This window comes from Centroberyx gerrardi, chromosome 12 (assembly GCF_048128805.1).
Source record: "Centroberyx gerrardi isolate f3 chromosome 12, fCenGer3.hap1.cur.20231027, whole genome shotgun sequence".
NCBI lineage: Eukaryota > Metazoa > Chordata > Actinopteri > Beryciformes > Berycidae > Centroberyx > Centroberyx gerrardi.
Window position 1 is genome coordinate 16,095,887 of NC_136008.1, and position 26,402 is coordinate 16,122,288.

General features: G+C 41.1%; 1 protein-coding gene across 1 annotated transcript in view; it reads left to right on the forward strand.

The window, feature by feature from the left end:
* Window positions 1-396: 396 nt before the first annotated feature.
* Window positions 397-26,402, forward strand: part of LOC139922853 (dynein axonemal heavy chain 11) — a 42,559-nt gene continuing 16,553 nt past the window's right edge. The window contains exons 1-57 of the mRNA XM_078286964.1: window positions 397-628; window positions 828-955; window positions 1,138-1,331; window positions 1,437-1,626; window positions 1,722-1,821; window positions 1,967-2,178; window positions 2,442-2,663; window positions 2,740-2,907; window positions 3,497-3,613; window positions 3,739-3,900; window positions 3,972-4,081; window positions 4,221-4,416; window positions 4,918-5,022; window positions 5,136-5,531; window positions 6,299-6,631; window positions 7,056-7,310; window positions 7,397-7,566; window positions 7,650-7,872; window positions 8,055-8,171; window positions 8,276-8,362; window positions 8,457-8,615; window positions 8,853-8,936; window positions 9,065-9,223; window positions 9,335-9,457; window positions 10,087-10,209; window positions 10,832-11,056; window positions 11,164-11,255; window positions 11,347-11,473; window positions 11,584-11,736; window positions 11,820-12,053; window positions 13,977-14,108; window positions 14,556-14,716; window positions 14,831-14,987; window positions 15,127-15,272; window positions 15,363-15,479; window positions 15,563-15,701; window positions 15,872-15,964; window positions 16,050-16,244; window positions 16,348-16,425; window positions 16,552-16,684; window positions 16,837-16,964; window positions 17,281-17,429; window positions 17,620-17,770; window positions 17,868-17,999; window positions 18,197-18,370; window positions 18,969-19,173; window positions 19,532-19,697; window positions 19,843-19,945; window positions 20,622-20,861; window positions 20,944-21,105; window positions 21,228-21,421; window positions 21,790-21,952; window positions 22,475-22,598; window positions 22,927-23,069; window positions 23,989-24,150; window positions 25,711-25,944; window positions 26,227-26,373. Of these exons, the coding sequence (XP_078143090.1) occupies window positions 397-628; window positions 828-955; window positions 1,138-1,331; window positions 1,437-1,626; window positions 1,722-1,821; window positions 1,967-2,178; window positions 2,442-2,663; window positions 2,740-2,907; window positions 3,497-3,613; window positions 3,739-3,900; window positions 3,972-4,081; window positions 4,221-4,416; window positions 4,918-5,022; window positions 5,136-5,531; window positions 6,299-6,631; window positions 7,056-7,310; window positions 7,397-7,566; window positions 7,650-7,872; window positions 8,055-8,171; window positions 8,276-8,362; window positions 8,457-8,615; window positions 8,853-8,936; window positions 9,065-9,223; window positions 9,335-9,457; window positions 10,087-10,209; window positions 10,832-11,056; window positions 11,164-11,255; window positions 11,347-11,473; window positions 11,584-11,736; window positions 11,820-12,053; window positions 13,977-14,108; window positions 14,556-14,716; window positions 14,831-14,987; window positions 15,127-15,272; window positions 15,363-15,479; window positions 15,563-15,701; window positions 15,872-15,964; window positions 16,050-16,244; window positions 16,348-16,425; window positions 16,552-16,684; window positions 16,837-16,964; window positions 17,281-17,429; window positions 17,620-17,770; window positions 17,868-17,999; window positions 18,197-18,370; window positions 18,969-19,173; window positions 19,532-19,697; window positions 19,843-19,945; window positions 20,622-20,861; window positions 20,944-21,105; window positions 21,228-21,421; window positions 21,790-21,952; window positions 22,475-22,598; window positions 22,927-23,069; window positions 23,989-24,150; window positions 25,711-25,944; window positions 26,227-26,373 (9,324 nt within the window). The remainder of the gene's footprint in view (window positions 629-827; window positions 956-1,137; window positions 1,332-1,436; window positions 1,627-1,721; window positions 1,822-1,966; window positions 2,179-2,441; window positions 2,664-2,739; window positions 2,908-3,496; window positions 3,614-3,738; window positions 3,901-3,971; window positions 4,082-4,220; window positions 4,417-4,917; window positions 5,023-5,135; window positions 5,532-6,298; window positions 6,632-7,055; window positions 7,311-7,396; window positions 7,567-7,649; window positions 7,873-8,054; window positions 8,172-8,275; window positions 8,363-8,456; window positions 8,616-8,852; window positions 8,937-9,064; window positions 9,224-9,334; window positions 9,458-10,086; window positions 10,210-10,831; window positions 11,057-11,163; window positions 11,256-11,346; window positions 11,474-11,583; window positions 11,737-11,819; window positions 12,054-13,976; window positions 14,109-14,555; window positions 14,717-14,830; window positions 14,988-15,126; window positions 15,273-15,362; window positions 15,480-15,562; window positions 15,702-15,871; window positions 15,965-16,049; window positions 16,245-16,347; window positions 16,426-16,551; window positions 16,685-16,836; window positions 16,965-17,280; window positions 17,430-17,619; window positions 17,771-17,867; window positions 18,000-18,196; window positions 18,371-18,968; window positions 19,174-19,531; window positions 19,698-19,842; window positions 19,946-20,621; window positions 20,862-20,943; window positions 21,106-21,227; window positions 21,422-21,789; window positions 21,953-22,474; window positions 22,599-22,926; window positions 23,070-23,988; window positions 24,151-25,710; window positions 25,945-26,226; window positions 26,374-26,402) is intronic.

Consider the following 26,402-nt stretch of genomic DNA (forward strand, 5'->3'; position numbering starts at 1 on the left):
AATTCTGTAAAATAGTACACATTGTTAGGGGTAGTAGCAGTATAGTAAATACTGAAATAGAGAAGCTAAACTTGACTGTCATTGTGGATAAGGGTCCTACATGAAATCATAAGTTGCTTCACAATTTGAATGTACCTTGTATGGCGTGTAAAGATAACTTGCAGTGATTGAGCATGGTGGCTGTCGCTAAGCAACGGAACGCTGAACCGCCCCCAACATTCTACTGCACATGCCAGTCTTCTGAGCAGAGAGTACAGAAGATAAAACTATGCTAACACCAAATTATTCACGTAGGGGCTAGCTAGTTTCTAGAGCTGACACCTATACGTCTGCGTTATTTACCGTTTTGTTGCAGAAAGTGACGGTGTTAAAAGATGTCAAGGTCATAGAGCAATAATGTCCGACGACGAAAGTGTGCCTTCTTTTTTGGAGGACGACAGAGTAAAGTTTATCGAGGAAAAAGTTTGTCGGTTACTGCGACTGCAGCGCGAGACATGGGAGAAGAGTGCAGTCAGCCAAGAGGTTCAGACACTTCTGAAAGACTTCTTTGAAAAACGAAGTATTATATTTTTCTCTCCATCAGCGAATGGCTCTCTGATTGCTTCAAAAGAGGTATGCCTGTTGCAGAATTTGCAATACATTAATTAAGATAATTATCCTAAATGCATGTGTAGGCCTTTGTGACAAGTAGACCACTTGCTAAATCACAGTTTGGATTTGACCTGACTGATTTTATTTTCGTAGATATTGCTTGAACCTGCCATATCTAAATGTTTTGTAGTAAAAACTTGTCATCTTATTTGAAATGCAGGGCCCACCTGCTGCTCAAAACAAGGAAGTCTATGTTCTTAAGAAGAGAGTTGTCCCCCTCAACTCTGAAAACTGCAGGGAACTTCTACTTTTCGGCCTCCTGTCTCCATCACCACTGCCACAGCTGTCAAACACAGTTGAACAGGTGATTATTATACCCTCTAGCCTGCCATCTATCTAATATCACACCAGTGAGCTAATTGGTCCTGTAAAGAAAGCAATTTATTGTAAGTGGCGTCAATTATTTTGGTTATGCAGATGACCTGTTGTGTTTTATAGCTTGCCTTTTGGAGGACTGAATTAATTAATTCTGTATCTCTACTCAAGGTATGCGTTCCACTGCTGTCAAACAAGAAAAACCATCACATGTGGCCAAACCTAATGTCTGAGGACATTATTCGACATGTTGAGAACATGAGGAGTAAGACGTCAGTCGTACGGGGCCAGATGTTAGGGAAAACTGTCCTTCCTATTCCAACAGCGACAGCTTGGATAGAGAATTCTGACAATACCATCAAAATGTAAGGAAATACCCCCTTTTTGTTTTTGTATCAGAGACTAGCGTCTTAGTCTTTTTTATAATGTAGGTGTTCTCCATAAATGGCCTCTATATTTTTTCCTGTCAGGTATGATAGCTATGACAGGACATTGGCCCACACCATAGAGTCCCAGGTCATCAGCTGGACCAACCTGATCCAGAAGGTTTTGAAGGAGGATTCAGCAGAGCTACTTATGAAGGGTTTTCATCCAGGACCCGATGTAGAGCTGGACTTCTGGGCCTCCAGGAAGAGCAATATACAGAACATTTATGAGCAGGCATGCATCTTCCATAATACACACTATGATTTCTTTTTTCTTTTATCTCCTGATTTTCCTCTCAATGTTAAAGCTCTTGGTACTTTCATTCATAGCTTCAGAGTCCTATTGTTCAGAAGATGGCGAAGATCTTGGAGAATATGGAGAGCAGCTATCATCCAACGATCAAAACTCTGATTGGAAATGTATCTGATGGTAAGAAGTAGCCAAATGATTCATAGTGCATTTGGTGTTTTGTCAAATGTAGGATGTACAATACAGCATAGTGTGATTAACAAAACTAGTTATCTCTAAGCACGTTGTTTATCTTTGCATTGGGAATTTCTTGTGCAATTACAAGCGCTAAAAGAGGCCCAGGACATTGATCTCCATCTATGGCCACTGCGTGCACAACTGTCCCAACTGGAAAAGGAAGGATTTCCTCACACTGAGCCGTTCATCCCTGCGCTCTTCCACATGCTCTTCCTTATCTGGACCCACTGCCTGTCTTATCGGAGGCCAGCACGCATCGTGGTGCTGCTGCAGGAACTTTGCAATCTGCTCATTCAACAGGTTAGCCTCCTCATTTGTAGCATAGTGATGGATTACGTCAAGTGACACAGCCTTGTGACATTTCTGCTGATGTAAACCTTTGTTGGAGGGCATGGTGTGTGGAAAACTTTAGAATGAAGTGCATAATCATTCTTTTGTGCAATCAATTAAATGTTTTGCTGATCTTAGTCTGTTTGTGTTACTTTGACATCACGAGTTGGCTTTCAGTGTCTGTTAGTGAGAAACAAATAATTCACAAATATATACCATCTTTCACCCTTTAGGCTTCAGATTACCTCTCTGCAGATCTGCTACTCAGAGAGGATGCAGACGAAGGTCTACAAAGGGTAAAGAGGGTGGTAAGAGTCTTCAGATGTTTCAGGGAGAGTTACCAGACCCAGAGGGAGAAGTTGGGCCGCCACATGAAAAATGCACCCTGGGATTTCCCGTCTGCCATGGTTTTCACACGTTTCAACCTGTTCCTTAATCGTGTGCTACAGCTGGAGGTGAGGTCACATTTTCACCTTGCTTAATATCATCTTCATAGAATTTGTTTTCTTTTATAATACGTTGTCTTTTCAGGACTTGTTTGAAGTTATGCTGGACTTTCAGCGGTTGGAAAAACTGGAATTCGGTGGACTCAAAGGCAAAATCTACAGTGAGCAGGCGGCTCAGATGTATAGAGAGTTCAACGACCACTGCCAGGTGTTAAAGCACAGTGAAAACAACCTGCTTGATTGCAACTCACAGGTGATATTTGTCTAAAAATCACTTTGTGTTTGACTTTTTCCAGATGTATTCCATAACTACTAGTATCAAAATGATTATAGTTTGATGGTTGAAATATGTTTATAGCATATAATTGCCTATTGCTACCTTCATCTAACACTGATAAGGAAAGATCGTAGTGGTGTGTTGATTTAGGCAGTTTATTGCTGTGGAAATTTTGTTGGCCACTCTTCTAGAGTAATGTACGTCACAGCCATATATCAACTGGGTCGATAAGATGCCCTCATAGAAATTAAACATAGTTGCTGAAAGGTGAATAATTAGCTGGCCATGTCAGGACAAGTGTTTCTGGTCATAAAAGTTTGGTTAGTTTGTTTTGGTAAGGCCTAGCAACACTGATTACTGTCAAACATCCAATTGGTGTTTTTGGTATTGTATCTCCAATATGTGCTGTAAACATGATTCTTACAGTCAAAATTATACCTTGCTCAGGAAAGATTAGCAAGGGCTGTTATAGATTTAGCAAATTCAAATAACATTCATAATCCGTAGCCTTACACATTGCAGCATCCATCACTGAGTACTGATGAATTGTTCACTTTGTTCAAAGGATTTTGAAAAAGAGTATAAGGATTTCAAAGTGAAGATTGTGGACTTTGAATACCGCCTTGCCACCATTCTTTGCTTGGCCTTTAAGGATTGCTCAGGATTGGAATCGGCATTCAAAGTAAGCGATCCTGGATAGTGGGGATGATGTTGCTGATGACAGTGTTGATAAAGTGAATAATGAATGACAGCTACTAAGTGGAAGACCAACATCATCCGAACAGACATTTGTTTTTTGTCCTTTAGCTGCTAGTTATTTTTGGACCCTTCCTGGAGAGAAGACAAATCAGGCAGACATTCACTCCTAACTTCCCCATACTGCAGCAACATTTCAGAGAAGAGTTGGAGAAATGTAAATACCTGTATAAATCCCAGCTCAATGAGGTACTGTATGAAAAATGGAATATAGTATACTATGTAATCTAGGCAAAATATGCATTGTTTAGAGTTCATTTTTTCTTTTTTGTTTACAGATGGAGACTGGTCTGACTAAGAACATGGCTCACACATCTGGAGCCTTAAAGTGGGCAAAAATGCTCAGGGAACGCATTCAAACCCCATGGGAAAAGTTCAGATTTCTGTTTGACATGTCAGTGCAAACGCTTAACTGTTTCAATCAGTGAATGAATGAATGAAGTAAATTGGTAAACAAACAACTAATAGATGCAATGACTTTTGTGGCAGGCTCATTAGTGATCATTGTTTCACAATTCATGTAATGTTTCCAGGCCTATGGAGGGTGCAGAGATGGTGCAGGAGTACCACATGTACATGGAGATGTTGACTCTCCTGGACCAGTATGAAGAGGACATTTACTCTGACTGGTGTAATGGTCTGGACCAGGTCTGCCTGTTCAACCTGAACCAGCCCCTCATCTCTAGAAATATCTCATCTGGTTTGATCTCAGTCAACTTCAATCCAAAGGTAATTTACATACCAACTAGCAGGCACTCCACCAATGCTGAACAATTCTCCAACTTGCTGTTACACCCATCATTCCTATCACTTCATTTGAACTTAAATCGATTTCTTGACCCTGCAAAGATACCTGTAGGATTTTGAATCAAGTCTCTATCTCCATTAGTTTCATAGTTATGGCTAAAAAACGATAATCGTCTAATGGCGTAAATCCCAGATCTGAATCACAACCAAAATCTAATAAATTGTTCCTCGGCCCAAGTCCTGTCTCTCCACCAATTTTCATGGAGATCTCTTCATAAGTTTTTGAGATATCCTGCTGACAAACAGACAAACTAACGGGTGAAAACATAACCTCCTTGGTGGAGCTAATTATTATGTATTAGCATTATTTCATCCAGTTAATGTATTCTCCAAGGGATTCTGTTAGTTCAGACAAAACATTTTACCACGACCCCACTGTGACACTTTATGTTGAGTTAATTAGCATTTCCTTTGCCTCCTTAGCTGACTGAAGTCTTGAAAGATGTGAAGTATATTCAGACTCTCAATCAGATCAACATCCCTGCAGCTGCAATGGCCGTATTTCAGAAGAGTGACATGTTCATAAAGGTTAGAAACAAACTTATTACTCCATGAATTACAAACTTAAACCTATTAGCTCTTGCATATCTTTCCCATTGTCTAGCATGCCCCATCACTCTCTACACACTTGTATTTTCCAGTATGTGAGCAGTCTGCAGCTATTGGTCCAATGGTACAACAAGCTGAAGCAGACAGTGCTGGAAGTGGAATTTCCTCTCATCAGAGCTGAGCTGCTGTCCATAGATCTGCAGCTGACAAGGGCAGAGACGGACCTGACATGGCAGGACCCGGACTGCTGGAGCTTCATCAGCTCCACCAAAGACCTGGTCCACAACCTCATGTGGCGAGTCCAGAGAACCAAGGACAACTGTGAAGCCATCCAGTCGCTGATGAAGGGATGGAGCAAACAGGCCATGTTTTGCAGGAAGGACAACAAGAAAGGCGCTCTCATACTGCTGGAAGACAGGGGAGAACGTGTCAACAAGAAATACAGCTCCATGCAGATGGATGGAGACTCTGTCCACAAGCTGGTGCAGGTGTGTATGGCTGGATTCTCACAATACATTTCACAATATATTCATATTATTCACTCTTGTTCATTATTATTAGCTTCAGATAGACTCGTTGCTGTAAAGAATATAAAGATATGAAAGTAATGGGATAGCTCCAAAGCCTTTCAGGGTGTGGTAGAGCATTTTCATATTTTTATGGATGATTATTCCTGCTCTAACATAAGATAAGATATCTAACATGAGATTACAGCACCTGAAAAGAACACTTCTATGCACAGGGTACAGAAGTGGAGGATATTCATTTTATATTTATTTCGTATTACTTCATGTGTTTGTCTTTGGATTCAATTTAATTGATTACTGCAGGTTTGAGCAGATAACATCCAAATTTAACCTCTTTTTGGACAGTGAAGTTTGACATTCTGTTTTGTGTTTTTTATGCAAATAATTTTCAAGCTTCTAGTTCTACTTCTTCTCAGTAATTTCATGTTTTTTAATGACATCCTAAAGATGAGTGCTTGATATGGAATATTATTTTGTTTCCCCAAATACTTTGGATGCTCTTCATCATGGACACAGTGTATAAAACATGCTCTATTTGTTCAACTGTTGTTCTGAAATGGATGAAAATACCAATACTCAAATTAAATCGTACTACCTATACTTTCCCATAGTCACTATCACTTGAAATTCAAAGTAATACGAGTACAAAGCCAAAACATCGGACAATGTGTCACTATCTAAACGCATTTGGTTCCCACCGCCTCTCCAATATTCTCTAATCTCATCAGGAGAACATGGTCCTTTTCCGTGCTGACCCTGCTTCAGAAGCATGGCAGTCCTACCTGGAGTATGTGGATGAGATGGTGGTGGAGGGGCTCTTCAGCTCCATCAGCCGCTCTCTGGAGTTCTTTGTGGAGAACATGGAGTCGTGGCCGTACCAGGCTCCTCTGTTTGAGGCTCACCTGCTGCTGAAAGGCTCAGCGATGACCTTTCTCCCCTCACTGGAACGAGATGCAGGGGACGGCCTCTATGAGCTGGTAGAGGGACTGGTAGGAGACATCTTCAAGACGTCAAGGAACGTGAACAGGGTTGCTGCTCACCTGAACATGGAGAGCTACCAGGTATTTTGCTCTTGTAATGATTTGGATATTACAACAGATTTTCTTCCAATTTACTCAATTATATGTCCATGTTGAGGCCTGATTGAATTTGTACATTTGTACAAATAATATTAACTCCATTATTAGGCAAATTTTCTATTTAACATACTGTATTTGTACATCTTTTAATTTAAAATAATAAAAATAATTGATCACCAAAAAGTTGTCAGTCACAACAAAGTAAACTAAATTGGCCAAAACCAAATCAAAATCTATACTTTCGTCTGATTTCCTAAACTTTCTGGTACTGATTATATTGCCCTATGTGGCAAACTCCACCCATCTAACGCTCCAAACAAGTTAAAACAAATAACTAAAAACTATTTGCAACAGGTCTGTGTGTCATACACCTGAGGTAATATGTAATGTAATATAATTATTACAGGATGTGATGGATGACATGCTAGATCTGTTGGACCTGAGACAGGAAATTATGGAGCGAGTGGAGAACGTTCTCAAGAAAGCACTAAATTACCAGAGAACGTTTGATTGCTACACCCATCTCTGGCTCGATGACCGGGCTGAGTTTCTCAGTCAGTTTCTCCTGTATGGACATGTGCTAACGAATGAAGAGATGGAGGCTTATGGAGAGGATGTACTCCCAGAGAGCCCACCCACAATCCATAAGTTCAAACAACAGGTGAAAATCTTTCATATTTCAGGAATCACATTATATGTTCCATGCATGCCTTGTGTTTCTAATTTAGTGCGGTCTTAATTTTACAGATAGATTATTATGAGGACCTCTACACTAAAATTTCCAAGCTTGAAGACTTCAGAGTGTTCGATGGATGGTTCCGGGTGGATATTAAGTTCTTCAAAGTCAGTCTTCTTAACACTGTAAAAAAGTGGAGCTGGCTGTTCAAGGAGCATCTCATGACATATGTCACTAACAGGTAAAATTCCTTTCTGCGTGGCTATTAAAGACAGAACATACCTTAACATCCCCTGTTCTCACTCTGCATGCACTCCCACACAGTCTGGATGATTTGGAGGAGTTTGTCCGAGCCACAGTTGAAGGGTTAGGCCAGCCTGTGTCTAAAGGAGATCACCATGGCTTGGTGGAAGTAATGAGTCACCTGCTGGCGGTCAGAGACAGACAAACAGCCACAGACAGGATGTTTGAGCCTCTCAAGGACACGATCATTCTGCTGGAACGATATGGAGAGACCATACCAGATCAGGTCTACTCTCAGCTGGAGGTACGGATGGAAGGGAATGAGTTAATGCTCGCATTTCCTGCCAAGGCTAACTGCACATAACAACATAAAATAATACGATAACAGAAGAACATTTGATTTTATTGTCATGCAAGCAATCAGAATATTTATAAATGTTTTGTGGCCATTACACCTTTAAGAATAGAAATGAACTCTCTCTTCAGGAACTCCCTGAAAAATGGAGTGGGGCTAAGAAACTGGCCCTATCAGTGAGGCATGAGGTGGCACCCATGCAGAATGGAGAAGTGATGGTCTTACGAAGACGATGCATGGCATTTGAGGTGACGAGACACTTCTGGTTCTCCTTTCTAAAATCAATTCCACAGAAATTATATATGAGCATTGACTGATCTAAAGACCATACAACTAATGTCTCATTCTGCAGGTGAAACAAAGCAAATTCAGGGAGAAGTTCAGAACAGAGGCACCCTTCAGTTACAAAGGAGTGGATCCCTACATCACTCTGGAGAAAGTAGGAGTTTAACCGTTTCTTGATCATAGGTTTAAAATCTCCAACACTGTATGGTACACTTTGGATAAAACAATTGCCATGTGCTGTTTCCTAGTCTGAAAAAGCAATCAGAGACTTGGAAAAAGAGGTGGTAGAGCTGCGGGAGTCCACAAATCTATTCGACGTTACCATCCCTGACTACCGAGAGATCAAACTCTGCAGACGAGAGATCGCTGTCCTCAAAGAACTCTGGGACATTGTTGTATATGTGCAGGTAAGTAGCTTAATGTATACTGTTTACTTAAATGTCCCTATTTGTTCATGAGGGAATGGAAATACTGCTGAGCGCTTCATCACCGTATCCACAATAACTCAATAACTTGACTAGCCTGTCCTCTTGCAGTTTGTCATTGATTCTTTGAATAGCAGCGTTGCCCTGCAGCCTCTAAATGTCCCCATTAAGCACCGTCAGCCCATTCACCCCTCTGCTTGTGTGTCTTTATCTATACAGAGCAGTGTGGAAAACTGGACAATGACCAAATGGAGGCAGATAAACGTGGACCAGATGGATGCAGAATTGAGGAGGTTTGCCAAGGTGAGGTCACCAACAGTGCTACATCACACCAGCGCATCTCTCCTGCTGTCTTGCTCTCATGCACCGTTGCTGTTCGGAGCAGATGCCCCCAATAACTAATTATGTTTACCTGCCTTCTGTTTGTGTAGGACATACGGAAGCTTGACAAAGAGACCCGCATGTGGGATGTGTATTCTGGGTTAGACCTTTATGTGAAGAACCTGTTGACGTCACTGCGGGCTGTGAGTCAGCTGCAGAACCTGGCAATACGAGAGCGCCACTGGGTGCAGCTCATCAGAACAACTAAGGTGCATAAATACACACAGTAGAGGTCTTGAATAACTTTTTTTATGTTAAATGTCTTGGCTTGAGTCATGGAAATCTGAGACTTTTCCTAATGACTAATTCTTTTTAAGTAGATGGACTTCACCATGACTGATAGTACCACCTTGGAAGACCTCTTGGCTCTGCAGCTCCATTTGTTTGAAGAAGAAGTTCGCAACATAGTGGATAAGGCGGTCAAAGAAATGGCCATAGAGAAGGTTCTTCTTCAGTTCTCAATGGATCATGATCATAAAGCGTGTCATCCTCCTGAATTATGTCATTCAGTCCTCCAGACCCATCTCATAATGCAATATACACCACACAGCATTTCTGGTTAAGTCTTGTTAGGTGTGTTTATGAATCCAATCTGATACTCCAGTAAAAAAAAACACAAACATTCTGCATCAGATGGTAGATATGACAAAGGAAGATAAAAAATTAAATATTTTCAGTTTTGCTAGCATGTAAATTAAAATGCTCTGATGAAGACTGGTCAGAGGAAATTATTCTCGCTTTGCAGGAGAATTAGCTTGCTACCAAACTTACCGCTGGAAACATTCTTACACACTGCTGCATGTACTCAAAACGCACTCTGAACATTTTGGAGAAAGATGCGCTCAATAAACAAACAGGATTTCTGACAGTACTCGGAATTACAAATGGTCTAGTTAAGGGATTAAGTCCAGATACTTTTCACCATGGGATGGGTATGAAAAAATGAATGACATCAAACTAGGAACCTGTCAACTATATGAGCATGGTCCATCAGTAAAGGTTTTTTTACCACATAGAGTATACAATTGATATCAGTCAAAAGTTTTTATTATTATTATTATTTTTATTTCAGGTTATAACAGAGATAAGTCAAACATGGGCATCAATGGAGCTTTCATATGAAGATCACTACCAAACCTCTGTGCCTCTACTTAAATGTGACGAGGAACTCCTTGAAACTCTTGAGGATCACCAGGTAGATTTATACGATATATATTGTGTATTTTACATGCGATCTTATGAATTGCATTCTTTTTAATCATGTGAAATAGCTTAGAAAAATGTCTGTCTGTACTGCACAAGAACTGGTTCTCAAGATCAGTTGTCTGTGAGAAGCACAGATCGTTCAGTGTTGAATAGAGATGAGAGTGCAGTGAGGGGCTGCCCCGTCTGACTGTCTAACAACACAGCTGAGAGTAGAGAGGTCCCTATTGAGTCCTCTGATTTATCACTGCTGTAGGACAGAGGGCATTGTTGCACTGTGGCTGTCTTTGTATGCGTACACCAGATGCGTTGGGGGGTTATAGCCAGCAATTAGAAGTCTTGCCACTTGAATGCCTCCATCTTTGTGTAAACCGAATGTCTCCTCCCCCACTTTTTCTATGGCCTCCATAGCATGGCATGCTGATATAGAAACAGAATGAATAAGCTTGGAATTCAAACTACTAAAATATTCAAACTACTATCTACTGTGATGTCTGGTTGTCAAGATATTAATCTCTCTTGGCCACAAATTGTGTGACAGTTTGGTACGTTTGAGTTTGACTAAAGCCCAGTGATAGACAATGCACAGCTCTCTCTCTGTCCTCATCCTCCAGGTTCAGCTCCAGGGCATCTGCCAGAGTAAGCATGTAGATCACTTCCTATCCCAGGTATTAGAGCTACAGAAACAGCTGACTGTGGCTGACTCTGTGCTGATGGTCTGGATGGAGGTCCAGAGGACTTGGGCCTACTTGGAAAGCATCTTCATAGGCTGTGATGACATCTGCCACCAGCTGCCTGCAGATGCACACAGATTCCAAGCTATACATACCAAATTCCAGGTCCCCTCATTTATATTATGCAATATTACTATTTAGAAGCATATAGATACACTAATTCCACTGTTCCCACCATTTCAAATTTGATTAATGTGGTTGTTTTATTACAGGAGCTAATGCTGGACAGTGCTAAAACTAAAAACGTCATTGAGGCCACCAACAAACTTCATCTATATGAGAAGTTAGAGGATCTACTAAAAAGGTTCATGTTTATTTTAGTCTTTGGCATTCAGTTTATTCTTGACAGTTTGAAGTTCTGTGCTCACTACTCCCCCCCTCCTCTCTTTTAAAAGGCTGGCTGTGTGTGAAAAAGCTCTAGCTGAATACCTAGAGACAAAGAGACTTGTCTTTCCACGTTTCTACTTTGTTTCATCAGCAGACTTATTGGACATCCTCTCCAAAGGGAGTCGTCCCGGAGAGGTACATCTATGTAGGATTTCTTTCATTTTTGTTGTTTTGATCAGATGTCACTATTTTTGTGTGTGCTTGTGTGTCTCATAAAAAATGGAATCCCTCTATGTCTTTTGCAGATAACTTGCCACCTCTCAAAATTATTTGACAACATGTCAGATCTTGAGTTCTTCAAAGATGAGCAGGCGGATACTCACAAACTTGCAGTGGGCATGTACAGCAAAGAGAGGGAATATGTCCCTTTCCAGACTGAGTGTTACTGTGATGGGCCGGTAAGATCAAATTCAATATCAAAGCATCAACATTAGCTATCACAATTTAGAGAAAAACTAATGGTAAGTGTACTTTGCATCAGGTGGAGGTGTGGCTGACCTGCCTGGAGAACACTATGAGGGAATGTGTCAGGGGTCACTTGTCAGAGGCTGTGTCTGTGTATGAGGACAGGTCCAGAGAGCAGTGGGTCCTGGACTTCCCCGCCCAAGTGGCCCTCACCGGATCTCAGATCTGGTGGAGCAATGATATGGACCTTGTGTTTGAAAGACTGGAAGAAGGCTTTGAGTCTGCACTAAAAGACTACAATAAGAAACAGGTACATTTCATGATGATTTAACACATTTAAATTTTAAATACTTCAATTAAATGCAGCTTATTTAGCAATACCATTTTCAACAAGGTATTGGTGCACAAAAAAGCACTGTGCGCCAAAATAGCAACCACGAACATTTCTAAGAATACCACTTTTGGCAATCAACATATACTTTTTAAAAGATTACATAGCTGCCATCCTAACTGGTGATTCAGAGTGCTCATCTTAGTGCTGTTGACACTCCACTTGAAATTGTGGGACCCAATGCCTACAGAGTGAAGGAGAATTTCTCACATGCAGCTAAAAAATCAGCAAAATAAAAAAGTGTTAACCCCTTAGAGTTGCTTTCTGTCACCAACTTTCTATTAGTAATTATAAATTTGAAAGATTTTAAGCTCTCAAATGTCACTAAAATGCTATGAATTGAAGGGGCTCTTTGGTTGAAGCCTTTTTATGAAAAGTCCATTATCACAGAACCCTATTTGTACCACTACAGCACTCAAAATCTTGTGTCTTCCTTGGTCATTTGCACGTGTGGCAGATTATATATTTTTTAAAAACACTTAAAATAAGATGAACAATCAGCATCTTGTCATAGGTTTTGACTGAGTGTTTTCAAAATCTATATTGGCATTGAAGGCAGTGTGTTGATGCTCCGTCAACAAAAACAGTATGGTAACTGTTAGGGTATGTTTGTGTCATGGTGCAGGGCTAGGGAACAGGATCCAGTGTTATAGCACCAATATATAATTTTGTAGCACCAATAAACAACACTAGGCAAGATTTGTATGTAAAAATACACCCGCCTTATCAGCCTAAATCATAAAATGGGGCTGCAGTAGAGAATTCCCCATAATATAGACCCATTACTGTAGATTCACCCTATTTGCTTAAATTAAATTCTGGTGTTGGGTATGCAGCTGTAATTGTTGTTCATAAATACCACTTTCATATTGTTAATTGTTGATACTTAAAACATTATAGACATAATAGAAAGTTTGTACACATGCATCCCCATCACATTTTGATGATTATTACTATCAGTGTTATTATCAGTTAAAAACTGTTACACCCCGTCCTATGTCAGGGAATGTTTTGTTCTGTAAAATAATGGAACATTTAAATAAAAAGTTAAAAAAACAAAAAACAAAAACAAAACTGTTACACCCCATATAATGTAATTGACAGTCAATGTTTGAAATTAGTATTACCAGGAAAAAATGTGCACTTTCAGTCTGAAGATGTTATTACATATTCTAGTAATTTATTACATTAGCAGGTTTTCTACCCATTTAGAGAGAGATTTTATTACATTTTGACCGATTATTACATAATTCAGCAATTGGGTGGCGATTGGTGTAAGAGAATGGAAATCTGTTCCATTATCTCACACTGGAGTCAGTGACCTGAGCTGAGTTTGTGGAGCCATGTTGTGGGGCTACGCTCATAGTTGGTGTATTATCACTCTTGTCAGTTTCATCAGCACTACTTAAGGTTAGCATGTCCTTGGCCGCTGTTTGAATAATCTCTCTCTCTCCCTTCAACCCACTGTACTGCACTGATTGGATCTGCTGTCATACAGGACCAGTGACAAATGCAAGCCATCCAGTGGTGTTTTAGTCAAAATAAGAGTGCAAGATTAGTTCCCATTGTCTTTACTGTTATAAGGATTTGGGATACTTTTGTCATAAAAGCTTTTTAATGAATGTGGTTCATGTTTATTTTGCTTCCAGAGTGGAATACATAACCTTGCATTGAAAACGCAATGCAGTTTCTGACAGAAACAAATAACTTAAACCAAGCAATGATACATCAATTTGTTGCCAATGCAGGAACCTCATGCATAAATTTAAATTGGCATAATTGCCTCAAGTCCAATGTGTTTTTTCTGGTTGGTGTTGAATCTGTTTTTCTCCCCTCCTCCAGATTGCTCAGCTGAACTCGTTGATCAGCATGCTGCTGGGAGAGCTGAGCTCAGGAGACAGACAGAAGATCATGACCATATGCACTATTGATGTCCATGCTAGAGATGTTGTAGCCAGCCTCATTGCTCAAAAGGTTAATGCAACTGAATCTTCCTATGATCATCATTAAATAACAAACTTTACAATTATTATAAATGTTACTTGTAGGGGTGATATGGATAAAAGATCATGTCACAATAATTATGTTAATTTTCATTTTGCTTTTCTCAGTCTCGTTTGCAATTTACTGAAAAGAACAACAGTACAGCGATCCATTTGCAGAAAAGAACATTACTAAAATCTGGATTTATCAAGTGAAAGAATAACTAAACAAAACTTCAGGATCAGTAGGTTTTCAGAAAGGAAAACAAACACTGCTCAGCTTCCAGTTCAATGAAATGGATAGTAAAACTCAAACAAGACTAAATTTTAACCAGTTATGATTTAAGATCGTCATATCGCCCACTGCTAGTTACTTGTATCTGATGTGACATATTAGTTCTTTTTGATACAGTTCCATGACAACCACCTCTCTTCACAGGTCACCAACTCACAGGCCTTCCCGTGGCTTTCTCAGCTACGACATTGCTGGGACGAGCAGCAGCGCCACTGCTTCGTTAACATCTGCGATGCTCAGTTCCTTTACTCGTATGAGTATCTTGGAAATACACCGCGTCTAGTCATCACTCCCCTCACAGACCGGTAACACTGCTGCTGCCTGCCAGCTCTCAGTCTACACACATAACATTTCAGCACATTTACTGCATTCAGCATTGCAAAATGGTACATTTGTGGTTCTCTGTGTGTGCTGTTCAGGTGCTACATCACCTTGACTCAGTCTCTCCACCTGACCATGAGTGGAGCCCCAGCAGGCCCTGCAGGAACAGGAAAGACTGAGACCACTAAGGATCTTGGCAGAGCATTGGGTGTCATGGTGTACGTCTTCAACTGTTCTGAACAGATGGACTACAAGGTAAGTGAAATTCAACCCTTAAATTCTATCTTTAAACATGATTATTTCCTTACCTCAGTGGATATTTTCTGTCCACATCAAAATTCTTAAGGAGATTTGATGTGCGTTTCAATACAAAATGTATTTTTTTTATGTTTAGTCAATTGGAAATATCTACAAGGGTCTGGCCCAGACTGGAGCTTGGGGCTGCTTTGATGAGTTCAACCGTATTGCTGTGGAAGTTCTGTCAGTAGTGGCAGTGCAGGTCAAAACCATACAGGATGCCATTCGCAATAAGAAGAAAAGGTAGGGAATCAAAGATGGACACGTTGAGCTTACATGATATACCGGTATATCTTTAAAAAAAATGGGTTAACTGTCAGTGCAACCTCACAGGTTCCTGTTCCTAGATACGGACATTGCCTTGAAACCCACAGTGGGGATCTTCATCACTATGAACCCTGGCTATGCAGGCAGGACAGAGCTACCTGAGAACCTCAAGGCTCTTTTCAGGTGGGAATGATAACCTTAATCTTTATAGTGTGCTTTTACTCAGCGTAAAGCTCATTGTCTGTACTGTCCGTGTCCGACTGTAGACCCTGTGCCATGGTGGTGCCTGATGTTGAGCTCATTTGTGAGATCATGTTGGTGGCAGAAGGTTTCCTCAGTGCTAAGCTCTTAGCCAGGAAGTTCATCACTCTCTACACTCTCTGCAAAGAACTGCTCTCCAAGCAGGTAGGAGAAATGCACAGATCAGCAACTTTATGTCTCATAATGTTAATTATAAATCAGAGCCAAGTGCTTCAATTCATGAGCTCTCTTAGTTGTACCTCAGGAGCATATCAGAACATGAAAACATTTAATCATTATCAATACTGTATATGATATGATTTCTTATCTATCAGGATCACTATGACTGGGGTTTGCGTGCAGTCAAGTCTGTTTTGGTGGTGGCAGGGGCATTGAGAAGAAGAGACAAGACTAGACCAGAGGATCAGGTGACTTATCATGTGTATGTCATCTCACAACTACATGAGGAAGCATTGTCTTATATGATCTAAAAGTGCCCATATTCAATTCCAGGTGCTGATGCGTGCTCTGAGGGACTTCAACATGCCTAAGATTGTGACTGAGGATGTGACTATCTTCCTGGGCCTGCTAGGAGATCTGTTCCCAGGCCTGGAGGTTGAGAGGGAGAGGGACTGTGAATTTGAAAAGGCCGTCCGAAAGACCACCCTGGAGCTCCGACTGCAGCCTGAGGAAACGTTCATCCTCAAGGTTCGACATGAGATACCTTGTCACTGCTTAAAATTTTAAAAAGCAATGAGAAAGATGATTTAGAATCAGAGAATTACAAAAAACATCTTGTTCATTTTGTCAGGTGGTGCAGTTGAAGGAGCTCATGGCAGTCCGTCATTCTGTCTTTGTTGTTGGAAATGCCGGGACTGGGAAGAGCCAGGTTAGACTTTAACAACAAATCTACGTATATAGTATGCCTTGTATATACTGTGAATGTAAATGCACAAGTTCTCAGAAGTATTTTTAAATGTAAAAGTCAAATGTCAGATATTTATCTTTTCAATAGATATTGAGAGTTCTCAATAAAACCTACTTAAACTTGAAGAGGAAGCCTGTATGGAATGACCTGAATCCAAAGGCAGTGGACACAGATGAGTTGTTTGGCTTCATCCATCCTGCAACTCGAGAGTGGAAAGATGGTAAATAGAGTTGGGTTTGAATGACTATTAGAATAACTAAATTTAAAACACTATAGAAACAATGCTAACTGATAGTGGCAATGTTATAACTGAAAACTTATTATGCCATGGCACATTCTTAATTATTGTTGACGCTTCAACCCCCGTGTAAGGTTTGTTGTCGTCACTGATGCGGGAGCAGGCAAACATCTCCCACCCGGGACCTAAGTGGATTGTGTTGGATGGAGACATTGATCCGATGTGGATTGAATCACTCAACACAGTGATGGATGACAACAAGGTACCTCCCTCCTGTTCACTCAGACCCTAGTGTACAACACATACCGACCAGGGTGGTATGGATAGAGAAAGATGTTTTTCCCCCTCCTTGAGTAGTCACTACCTGTGGTGTAATTACTTGTCTGTCCTTTCCCAGTGCAATGGATCATGTCATTGTAATCACGTGCCTTTGAAATATTCTAAAACGAGCCTGTCAAACCGGATGAGATTTGGAAGCGTGTTCCTTATTGTTTGGTCCTGATGTTGGTGTTTTATGCTTCATAATGTCAAATCCATTGTTTAAATATTGTGAAATCTTAATGCTTAACATTTCTCAGGTCCTGACTCTGGCTAGTAATGAACGTGTGCCTCTCTCCTCATCCATGAGACTGGTGTTTGAAATCAGCCACCTGAGGACGGCCACTCCTGCCACTGTGTCCAGAGCAGGAATTCTCTATGTCAACCCACAAGACCTGGGCTGGAATCCGTGAGTCATATAGAGCCTTTGATCAGTTTGTATTCAAACAATACTAAAGCAGGTTCTGTACCATTCATGTCCAAGATAGATGCCAAGATATTCCTGCAAATGTGTTGTACTTGGCATTCAAGGGACACTGATTATGTTCCTGATCAGATCAGCACAGCGGTATAAAATTGTGTCTTTGTTTGGTGCTCAGGTATGTTGCCAGCTGGATTGACACACGAGCACGCCAGACAGAAAGGGCCCACCTCACCATCCTGTTTGAAAAATATGTTCCTCGTTGCTTAGAACAGATGAGAAACACCTTCAAAACCATCACTCACATCCCAGAGAACTCTATGGTGCAGGTGCAGAACACACAGACATTTACATATCTTTTTCTTTCTTTTGTGTGCTCATGCAGACAGAAACTCACAGTAAAATAACCATTTTCTCCTTGTTCAGACTCTCTGTGCTTTGCTGGACTGCCTACTCACACCAGAAAATATCCCCTCTGACTCTCCACGTGAGCTCTATGAGACCTACTTCACCTTTGCCTGCATCTGGGCTTTTGGTGGGGCCTTGTATCAAGATCAGGTACTGCCTCAGTGTAACTGCATGAAATTGAGTATAATGTGGCAAATCATACATCATCAAACATAAGGAAAATTTGGGCGCATGAGTTTTAACGTGAGTGAAATACTTGAGTGTCCTAATGATTGTCAATTGGACTGATAGTGCTGTAGTCCTTACCTGGAACACATGCATGTCATTATCTTTAATGCTTCGTCTAGCTGTATGATTACCGGGTGGAGTTCAGTCAGTGGTGGACCAAAGAAATGAAGGCAGTGAAGTTGCCAGCACAGGGGACGGTGTTTGACTACTACCTGGACCCTGTGACCAGACGCTTCCTGCCCTGGAGTGACACTGTGCCACCGTTTGAAATGGAACCTTATATGCCATTACAGGTGAGAACACACGACCAATATGGGGAAATAGGCCACTTTATGTAACGCTATAGGGGCCACAAACTTTTCAAAGAATGTTGTCACTCAATCACATACACAATCACAGGAAGCAACTTTCTTTTGAAAAAAAATAACCAAAAATGAACAATACAGTCATATTAAAAATGTATGCCTCAGTGAGCATAATGAGAGAGGGTAAAGCCACATCATGAGGTTATGGCAGGGGTCCTAGAATGGATGATAGGCTTGCCACTGTGTCTGATTACCGTCTACTTCACCCCATACCAGACTGTGTGGGGGTGAAGGCATCAGCATCAAGGCTTGAGCTATCACCCACGCCCTATTGTCTTTCTTTATGCTCCTGCATACAGCTGCGAATGCTCCAAAGACTCTTGCTGAGCCATAATTAGTGGGGTTTTGTTCTGAGCAAATGATGCTATTATGACAGAATAGTTGTGGTGTACTGGGGAAATACAAGAAATTATAAATCACACACAATTCACTGAACACATGTCTGTCAATAAATCACACTCAAAGAAAGCTATAATAACCATGTATGTTTCTGTTCTCCATCTTCCTGCTGTTTGTATGATTGCAGGCTGTTCTGGTACACACGGCAGAGACTGTGCGTCTTAGGTACTTCATGGACTTGTTGCTAGAGAGGGGACAGCCAATGATGCTTGTGGGGAACGCTGGAGTGGGAAAGACTGCACTTGTCAGGAACAAGTTAGACTGTCTACCCGAGAGTTACATGACTACTAAAGTACCCTTCAACTACTACACTACCTCCCTTATGCTGCAGAGTGAGTTGGTGTTGTTATGTTGTTCTGTGGCACAGAGTATTGCTCACAGACATCAAGTAAACTGTAGCACCATCTGCTGGTAATATTCAGATTCAGTGAGGGTGAAGGGGGAGCATTTTTATTTCTGTTTAAGTTTAAGTTTTACTTAGCTAACATGTCAGTATAATCATATGCTGACATCTTGGCAATAGCCATATTAACCATATGACACCCTTACATTTCAAAAGTTGGTTTGACTAGGATAATATTATTTTAGCTCCTAATTTTAGCTCATTATAACAGCTAAATATCAGTCTCATGAGTATTACTTAACTTTTTTTCTTTTTTCCGGACAAATCACTTTTGCTTTCTCTCTTAGTGGTCCTAGAGCGACCATTAGAGAAGAGAGCAGGCAGGAGCTATTCCCCTGTAGGCAACAGGAGGCTGGTCTACTTCATAGATGACATGAACATGCCAGCTGTGGACAGTTATGGGACAGTGCAGCCTCACACACTCATACGCCAGCATCTGGATTATAGGCACTGGTGAGAGGTCCCTGCATGCTCAGTACCACTTTTTTCTGTTGTGTATTTGAATATTGTTAATTAGTGTAACAGTATAAAACATTTTGACAAGTTACGGTGTGTTTTGTATCAAACCAAGCCCTGTTTCTTTTCTTGCTCACTGCAGGTACGACAGACAGAAATTGTCCCTAAAGGAAATACACAATACTCAGTATGTCGCCTGTATGAATCCAACTGCTGGGAGCTTCAACATCAACCCCAGGCTTCAGGTATTTTTTGCCAATAAAATTGTCAATATTCACTCATCTCAACATGTTTGCTGACAAGCTTACAGAAACACCCACTGTTTAACTTTAAAAAGGTTTATTTATCACTGTATTAGTATCAGGTTGTTGTTACCTTGCAGCTCCCATTGACAGCAGCACAGTATAACAGTACATCTAAAATCCATCTAAAACACTGACAAGAGTCAAGAGTCTTCAGTAGCAAAACTTCATATGGAGATATTTTGCAAAATTGTGACTTATTTGTTTACAGAGGGAGGGACTAGTATGGGAAGGAAGTATTACCAGCACTTACAGTGCCAATGGCAAAACTGACCTTATTGCGTATCTCCTATTTGTAGTGTCTTGGGGCATTTTTCTGAAACACATTTCCAGTCAATATTTTACACACAAGTGGCAGTATGATTGCCACAGTGATAGATTAGATTGAATCTGATAAGATCTGATAAGCCTCTGACACATTTTGAGGCATCAGGCATTACTAGATAAGTCCAATACAAATTCAAATTTTCTGCCATGGCAATGGATGGAACTTAAGTTGTTGGATGTAGATGGAAAGTCATCACTAGCGTCAGAACTATCTTTTAAGGAAGCATAAAATTATACACTATTATACACTGTACATGGTTCTGAAATGTGTCTGTGTCTCCTCTATTCACAGAGACATTTCTCAGTGTTTGCCGTGAACTTTCCATCTCCTGAGGCCCAGATGTCCATCTACAGTCAGATCCTGAGTAGCCACATAAAGCAGCAGCTCTTCAGTCCAGTGGTTCAGAGGAGCGCCTCAGCTGTGGTCCAGGCTGCCATAGCTCTTCATCACAAGATGGTTCACAACTTTCTGCCCACTGCTGTCAAATTTCACTACATATTCAACCTCCGAGACCTATCTAACGTCTTCCAGGTAATGGTTATGGCGAGCAAGTTTTGCAATTTGACTTTTGGATGAAAAATGAAATATTTATCTGAATCTCATTGTGCTTCAGGGCCTTCTCTTCGCCGGGCCTGAGAGTGTGAAAGAGAGCATTGACCTGGTGCTACTGTGGCTCCATGAGTCCTGCAGAGTGTGTTCAGATAGACTGGTGGATGTCAAGGACCTGCAGCTCTTCCGCAAGCTCCAGATGGAGACCGTGCACGAATGCTTTGAGGTGCAGTACAGATTCTGGTGAACAGTGTAAACAGTATAAATTGCTGTTCTCTAGTAGAGCTAATGAGAGATTTCTTGACTTGCACACAAAAACACTGATCTAAAGATTCTTGTCTTTTCCAGGGAGTGGAAGACGAAAAGGTGACAAAGCAGCCCCTCCTCTATTGCCACTTTGCCCAGGTGGGTGAAGAAGCCTCCTATACTCCTGTCACAGACTGGTCTGTGTTCAGAACCATCCTTACTGATGCCCTGGAGAGCTACAATGAGCTCAACGCAGCCATGAACCTGGTGCTGTTTGAAGATGCCATGCAGCATGTGTGAGTATAGTTAATCTTAAAACCAAATGACTATCATAATCATAGTTATCATAGCAAACATTATATACCACTTTTCAGTAATAATATTCATGAAGTGCTTTATTGTCAAAATAAAAGATACTAAACACACCACATTAATTAGAGCAAGGAATATAAACACAACATAAAAGAAGTAAAAAATGGATAGAAGCAATTCTATGAAATATAAAGATGGCAAAGCTGGAAGATGGTTAATATGATGTGATCTGTTAGCATATGTTTAAAGTCTTGCTTCTATTGTGGAATCTAGAGATGAAAATCTGTATAGATGAATAACAAAGGTGAGCTGTAGAAATTTGGTGGCATAACCAAGGTTGTGTTGTTATCAGCTGTCGGATCAGTCGTGTCCTGGAGTCTCCACGGGGTCACGGCCTGCTGGTCGGGGTCGGGGGCAGTGGGAAGCAGAGCCTGACCCGTCTGGCTGCCTACATATCCTCTGTGGAAGTCTTCCAAATCACTCTGACTAAGGGTTACAGCATTCAGGACCTGAAGGTAAATATCTATACTGTTAATAGGTTAAAACAGCCAAATTAAATATTAAGCATCATACAACTTTATAAATTACACTTCATCACTTTACCTTTATAACCTGTACGTGCGCCACTTGCAGTCACAATCCTTAGATGCTGCCTTGAGTGACATCCTTTAAGGAGGAATAATGCAAAAGGGCTGTGATTAATTAATGGAGATCAAGGTTTCCTTTAGACAAAATTCTCCAGATCAATATTTCCTCCGGCTGCATGCAGCGTATTGATCTAATTCAGTTCTGTTCACCCTCTCCACTGACTCGGGAAAGAATTGTCAGATGCTATTAAAGGCCCCTGGGAAATATTTCAATACCTCATTGATGAAGCAAGTATTGTAAATTTAATCATCTGTTAAAAGATCACGGTGTTATCACTGGGTTTGTGTTATCCCATTGATTATTGTTGGACAATTACAAAATTCTTTATTGGACTCTATTGAGTGTGAACACTGCAGGTATTCATTCAGGCCATGTGTGGTGTTGTTTAGGTGGATCTGGCAGGCTTGTTCCTGAAGACCGGAGTGAAGAACCAGCGCATTGCTCTGCTCCTGACTGATGCTCAGATACCTGATGAACGGTTTCTGGTCATTATTAATGACTTACTGGCATCAGGTGAGAGCCAAAATCAATATCAGTCATACTGGGTTTCATGTGCATCTCCCTCGGACACAAGGCTGAAATCCCCCCCGGATTTTCTTACCTGTGTTGTTGTATTGTCAGCATAGTTGTAGAATTGTATGTTATTGTCCTCGTACTATTGTTGTATGTATGATTGCTGTTATTTGTGATAGTGTTCAATGCTGTACATTATCAATTTTGTCTGTCTTTTTCACTCCATTTCCTTTCATTCTGAAGTTATGATGTTATATGAAGAGTGAAATGCAGATATTAATCAATAGAACGTGTCAGTCTGTGATATTGACTCTTCCTCTCCCTCCAGGTGAAATTCCTGAGCTCTTCAGTGAGGAGGAGATTGAAGGCATTGTGGCTGGGGTGAGATCTGAGGTCCGAGCGCTGGGACTGCTGGACAGCAGGGAGAACTGCTGGAGATTCTTCATCGACCGAGTGCGACTGCAGCTCAAGGTCCAGTCTTTCAAATCGTCCTTCCAAAGACAGTGTTGTTATCCACTATCGTTCCTAGTGTTTGCTCTTAAATTAAAATGTTATTAAATGTTTGCTCTTTGCCTATGCATTTTTTCACTTGATAGACTGTGTTCAATGAAGTGTCATCACTATTTTGTGATGATAACCAGGAGAGCTGCTTTCTATCAACATATCTCATTATTTCTCCACCCTGCTGCTTTTGATAGGTTACTTACTAGCCTACCAGAAATATATAATTCATATACCATGGGTAATTGAGCTGGAGAACTCACAAATTGGACCTAATGAAAACACAAGCCAGATCATTGTGGCTACCATTTGTTACGCTAAAAAACACTTTTTTGCTAGCATTGGAATGTGTCATCACAACTGATTTTCACATATATTTTCTCATATATTGATGAGAAAAGCCTACAAATAGCATCTTTAAACTGTAAAACCAAAGACACAGCTGTTATGAAATATCTTTGACAAGCTGAATGAACAGACCCAGACAAACAGGGGGGTTAAAAGGAAGGAAATTCTTGTCCCAGTGCACATGTATGCGGTCCAGCTAATCTTTGCGCCAGGGCCTCTGGTAGCGTCACCGTCTGCTCCAGCCAACTGGGAATGTGGCTGCCTGTCCGCATGCCAGGGAGATGAAAGTGGGGGGAGAGAAGGCTGCCAGTTTCCCTCTCTTTGATTGGAGGATGGGTTTCCCTTTTGGATGCATCTGCCATATCTACAGCCTGTGCAGTATACTTGGATTTGCTTATGTGCCCTTGGCTGTACATCTTCTCATGCCTGTGTTTGTGTATGGGCATGCATGCACATATTTGCATATTTTGTATGCATGTGTGTGTATGCAGAAGCTTGTGTAAGTGTGTGACTCATCCTCTTCCTGCTTCCTTCTCTGTAGGTGGTGCTGTGTTTGTCTCCTGTGGGCAGTGCCCTCCGTGTTAGGGCCCGTCGATTCCCGGCCCTGGTCCACTGCACCACTATCAACTGGTTCCATGCTTGGACCTCAGAGGCCCTGCAGTCTGTTAGCTACAGGTTCATCCAAGAGATTGAAGGCATTGAGGTGAGGCCTTTGAAACCAAGTACTTCTCTTCATCTCACTTTCTCCCCCGTCCTGATCCAGTCAAATCCTGCACAGCAGATGTGCTAATAATAATACTGTAAGTAAGAATACTAGCTGTCAGGGATGTATCCATGGGTTTGACATATCTTCCCTATATTTGCCATGTGCTCTATAATGAGACTTTTCCAGACTCGGTTAGACTTTTAATGAACACCTTCTAATTACTACAGTGCAGCTGGATTAACTTCTCCATAGATCCCTCATCATTAGTTCTCTACTGAGGTGCTGACAAATCGCTGAACACATGCCTGGAGACTCCAGTGAGTGCAGGCATATCATTGTTTTCCCTCATGGCAGTGGAACGATCACAACCCAGGATCATTTATGTTAATGAGAGAAGAGTGATTAATAAGCACATAACGACCCTCTCAGGAGGCACAGCTGTCACAACCAGGAAGTGTCATCACATATGTGAACATGGGCCAGACTATTACTTTCCGTGTGTGTAATCATGTGTGTGTGTGTGTGTGTGTGTGTGTGTGTGTGTGTAGTAGTGCTTGAGCAGTAGCAGTAGCAGCAACAGCAGAACTAACTGTAGTAGAAGTAGGAGGAAGAGGAGGAGTCGAGTAATGGTAGTAACAGCAGCAGTAGTAGAGTAGTAGCAGAGCAGGAGGAGTAGTAATAAAGTAGTAATAGTAGTAGTAATAAGAGTAATAGTAGGAGTAGGGGTGGGACTCATAGTAGTAAAATAAAACATGCCATGTGCGCATGAATAACACATACCAATTGGAAATGCATCCTATGTGAGAAGTTGAAACATATGATCACAATTTGTGAGGCATTGTATCTAAAGACATCGATATGGTACACCAATCTCTGATTGTTTATCTTCTTAAAGAGGCAGGGAAACAAGAAATGAAATGGTCATTTGTTTTAAGTTAGAAATGCACAACCCACTAATAGCTGATACACAAGACCAATCAATGAGAACTTCTCTCGCGTCTCAACTGAACATAACATGCTTTGTCAAAAAGCATTATGTCAGATCTTAATTAATAATGATTTTTTCCTACTGGCTCCTTGATCATTAACAATGGCTTTTTGTGAGTTATGGTCAGGTTTGATCCTTGTATTCTCTGCTCATTTGTTTTTGCATTAATTGATCGCTAACAGTATGATTAATGGAGGCTCTGTGTCATTGAGCACCATATGATAAATACCTAGCCGGAATATGGTACAACAGCCTCTATACACAGTGTGGAGAAAGTTGGAGGACATGAGGGATAATGTAAACAGTGTGCATGCTTTACAAGCTGCACATCAGTGGCCTAAACACATTATTTTCACAGTGGTTTCAAAGCCTAATCATTCCTGCTAGCTGCACCTAAATTTCAGATTGAGTAAGTCAGGGCCAGCCAAGTAAGATGGCAAAACTTGTAGATGAATTCAAAATTTATGAAGATAATATTTCAGCCCCCATCAGCTTGGGGATGTTAAACTCTACTCAATCCAGTTCGCCCTGTTCACCCCTCTCCCCCCCTTCTCTGCTTATTTTTACAGCCTGCCGTCCAGGAATCCATCAGTCTTTTCATGGCCTACGTTCACACCAGTGTCAACCAGGCAAGTGAAAAATACCAGCGCAATGAGAAGAGGTACAATTACACCACCCCCAAGAGCTTTCTCCAGCAAATCACCCTGTACAGGAACCTTCTGGGGAAGAGCCGGGCTCAGCTCCAGCACAAGATGAACCGGCTTGACAGCGGCCTTCAGAAGCTTCAAACCACTGCCACTCAGGTAAACGTCTCCATTATATACTGTAGGTGGTTAATATTGGGGTTTCATGTACAAGGTTGAGGGAGGTTAGCAGTGGTTTTAGTCCCAGAATTGTGTATTGAATAAATGCTGAAATGTGTAAATCATAATTTTATTTTTTTGCCACTGAGGACCGACAATTTAACATTTTCATTATGTTTCTTCTCCTGTTTCATCATTTTAAGTGGCTTCATATCATGATGCACATAGATATATATTTGAATTATGTGAAGTATGTGTCATCATGTTTTTTCTCTGTTTTAGGTTGAGGATCTAAAAGCCAAACTGGCATCCCAAGAAGCTGAGCTGACCCTTAAAAACCAAAACACTGAAGCTCTAATAACAAAGATTGGACTCCAGACTGAGAGGGTCAGCCACAAGAGAGAGGCTGCAGACGTAGAGGCTCAAAAGGTTTCTATCACACACAGTGGTGGTTAGAG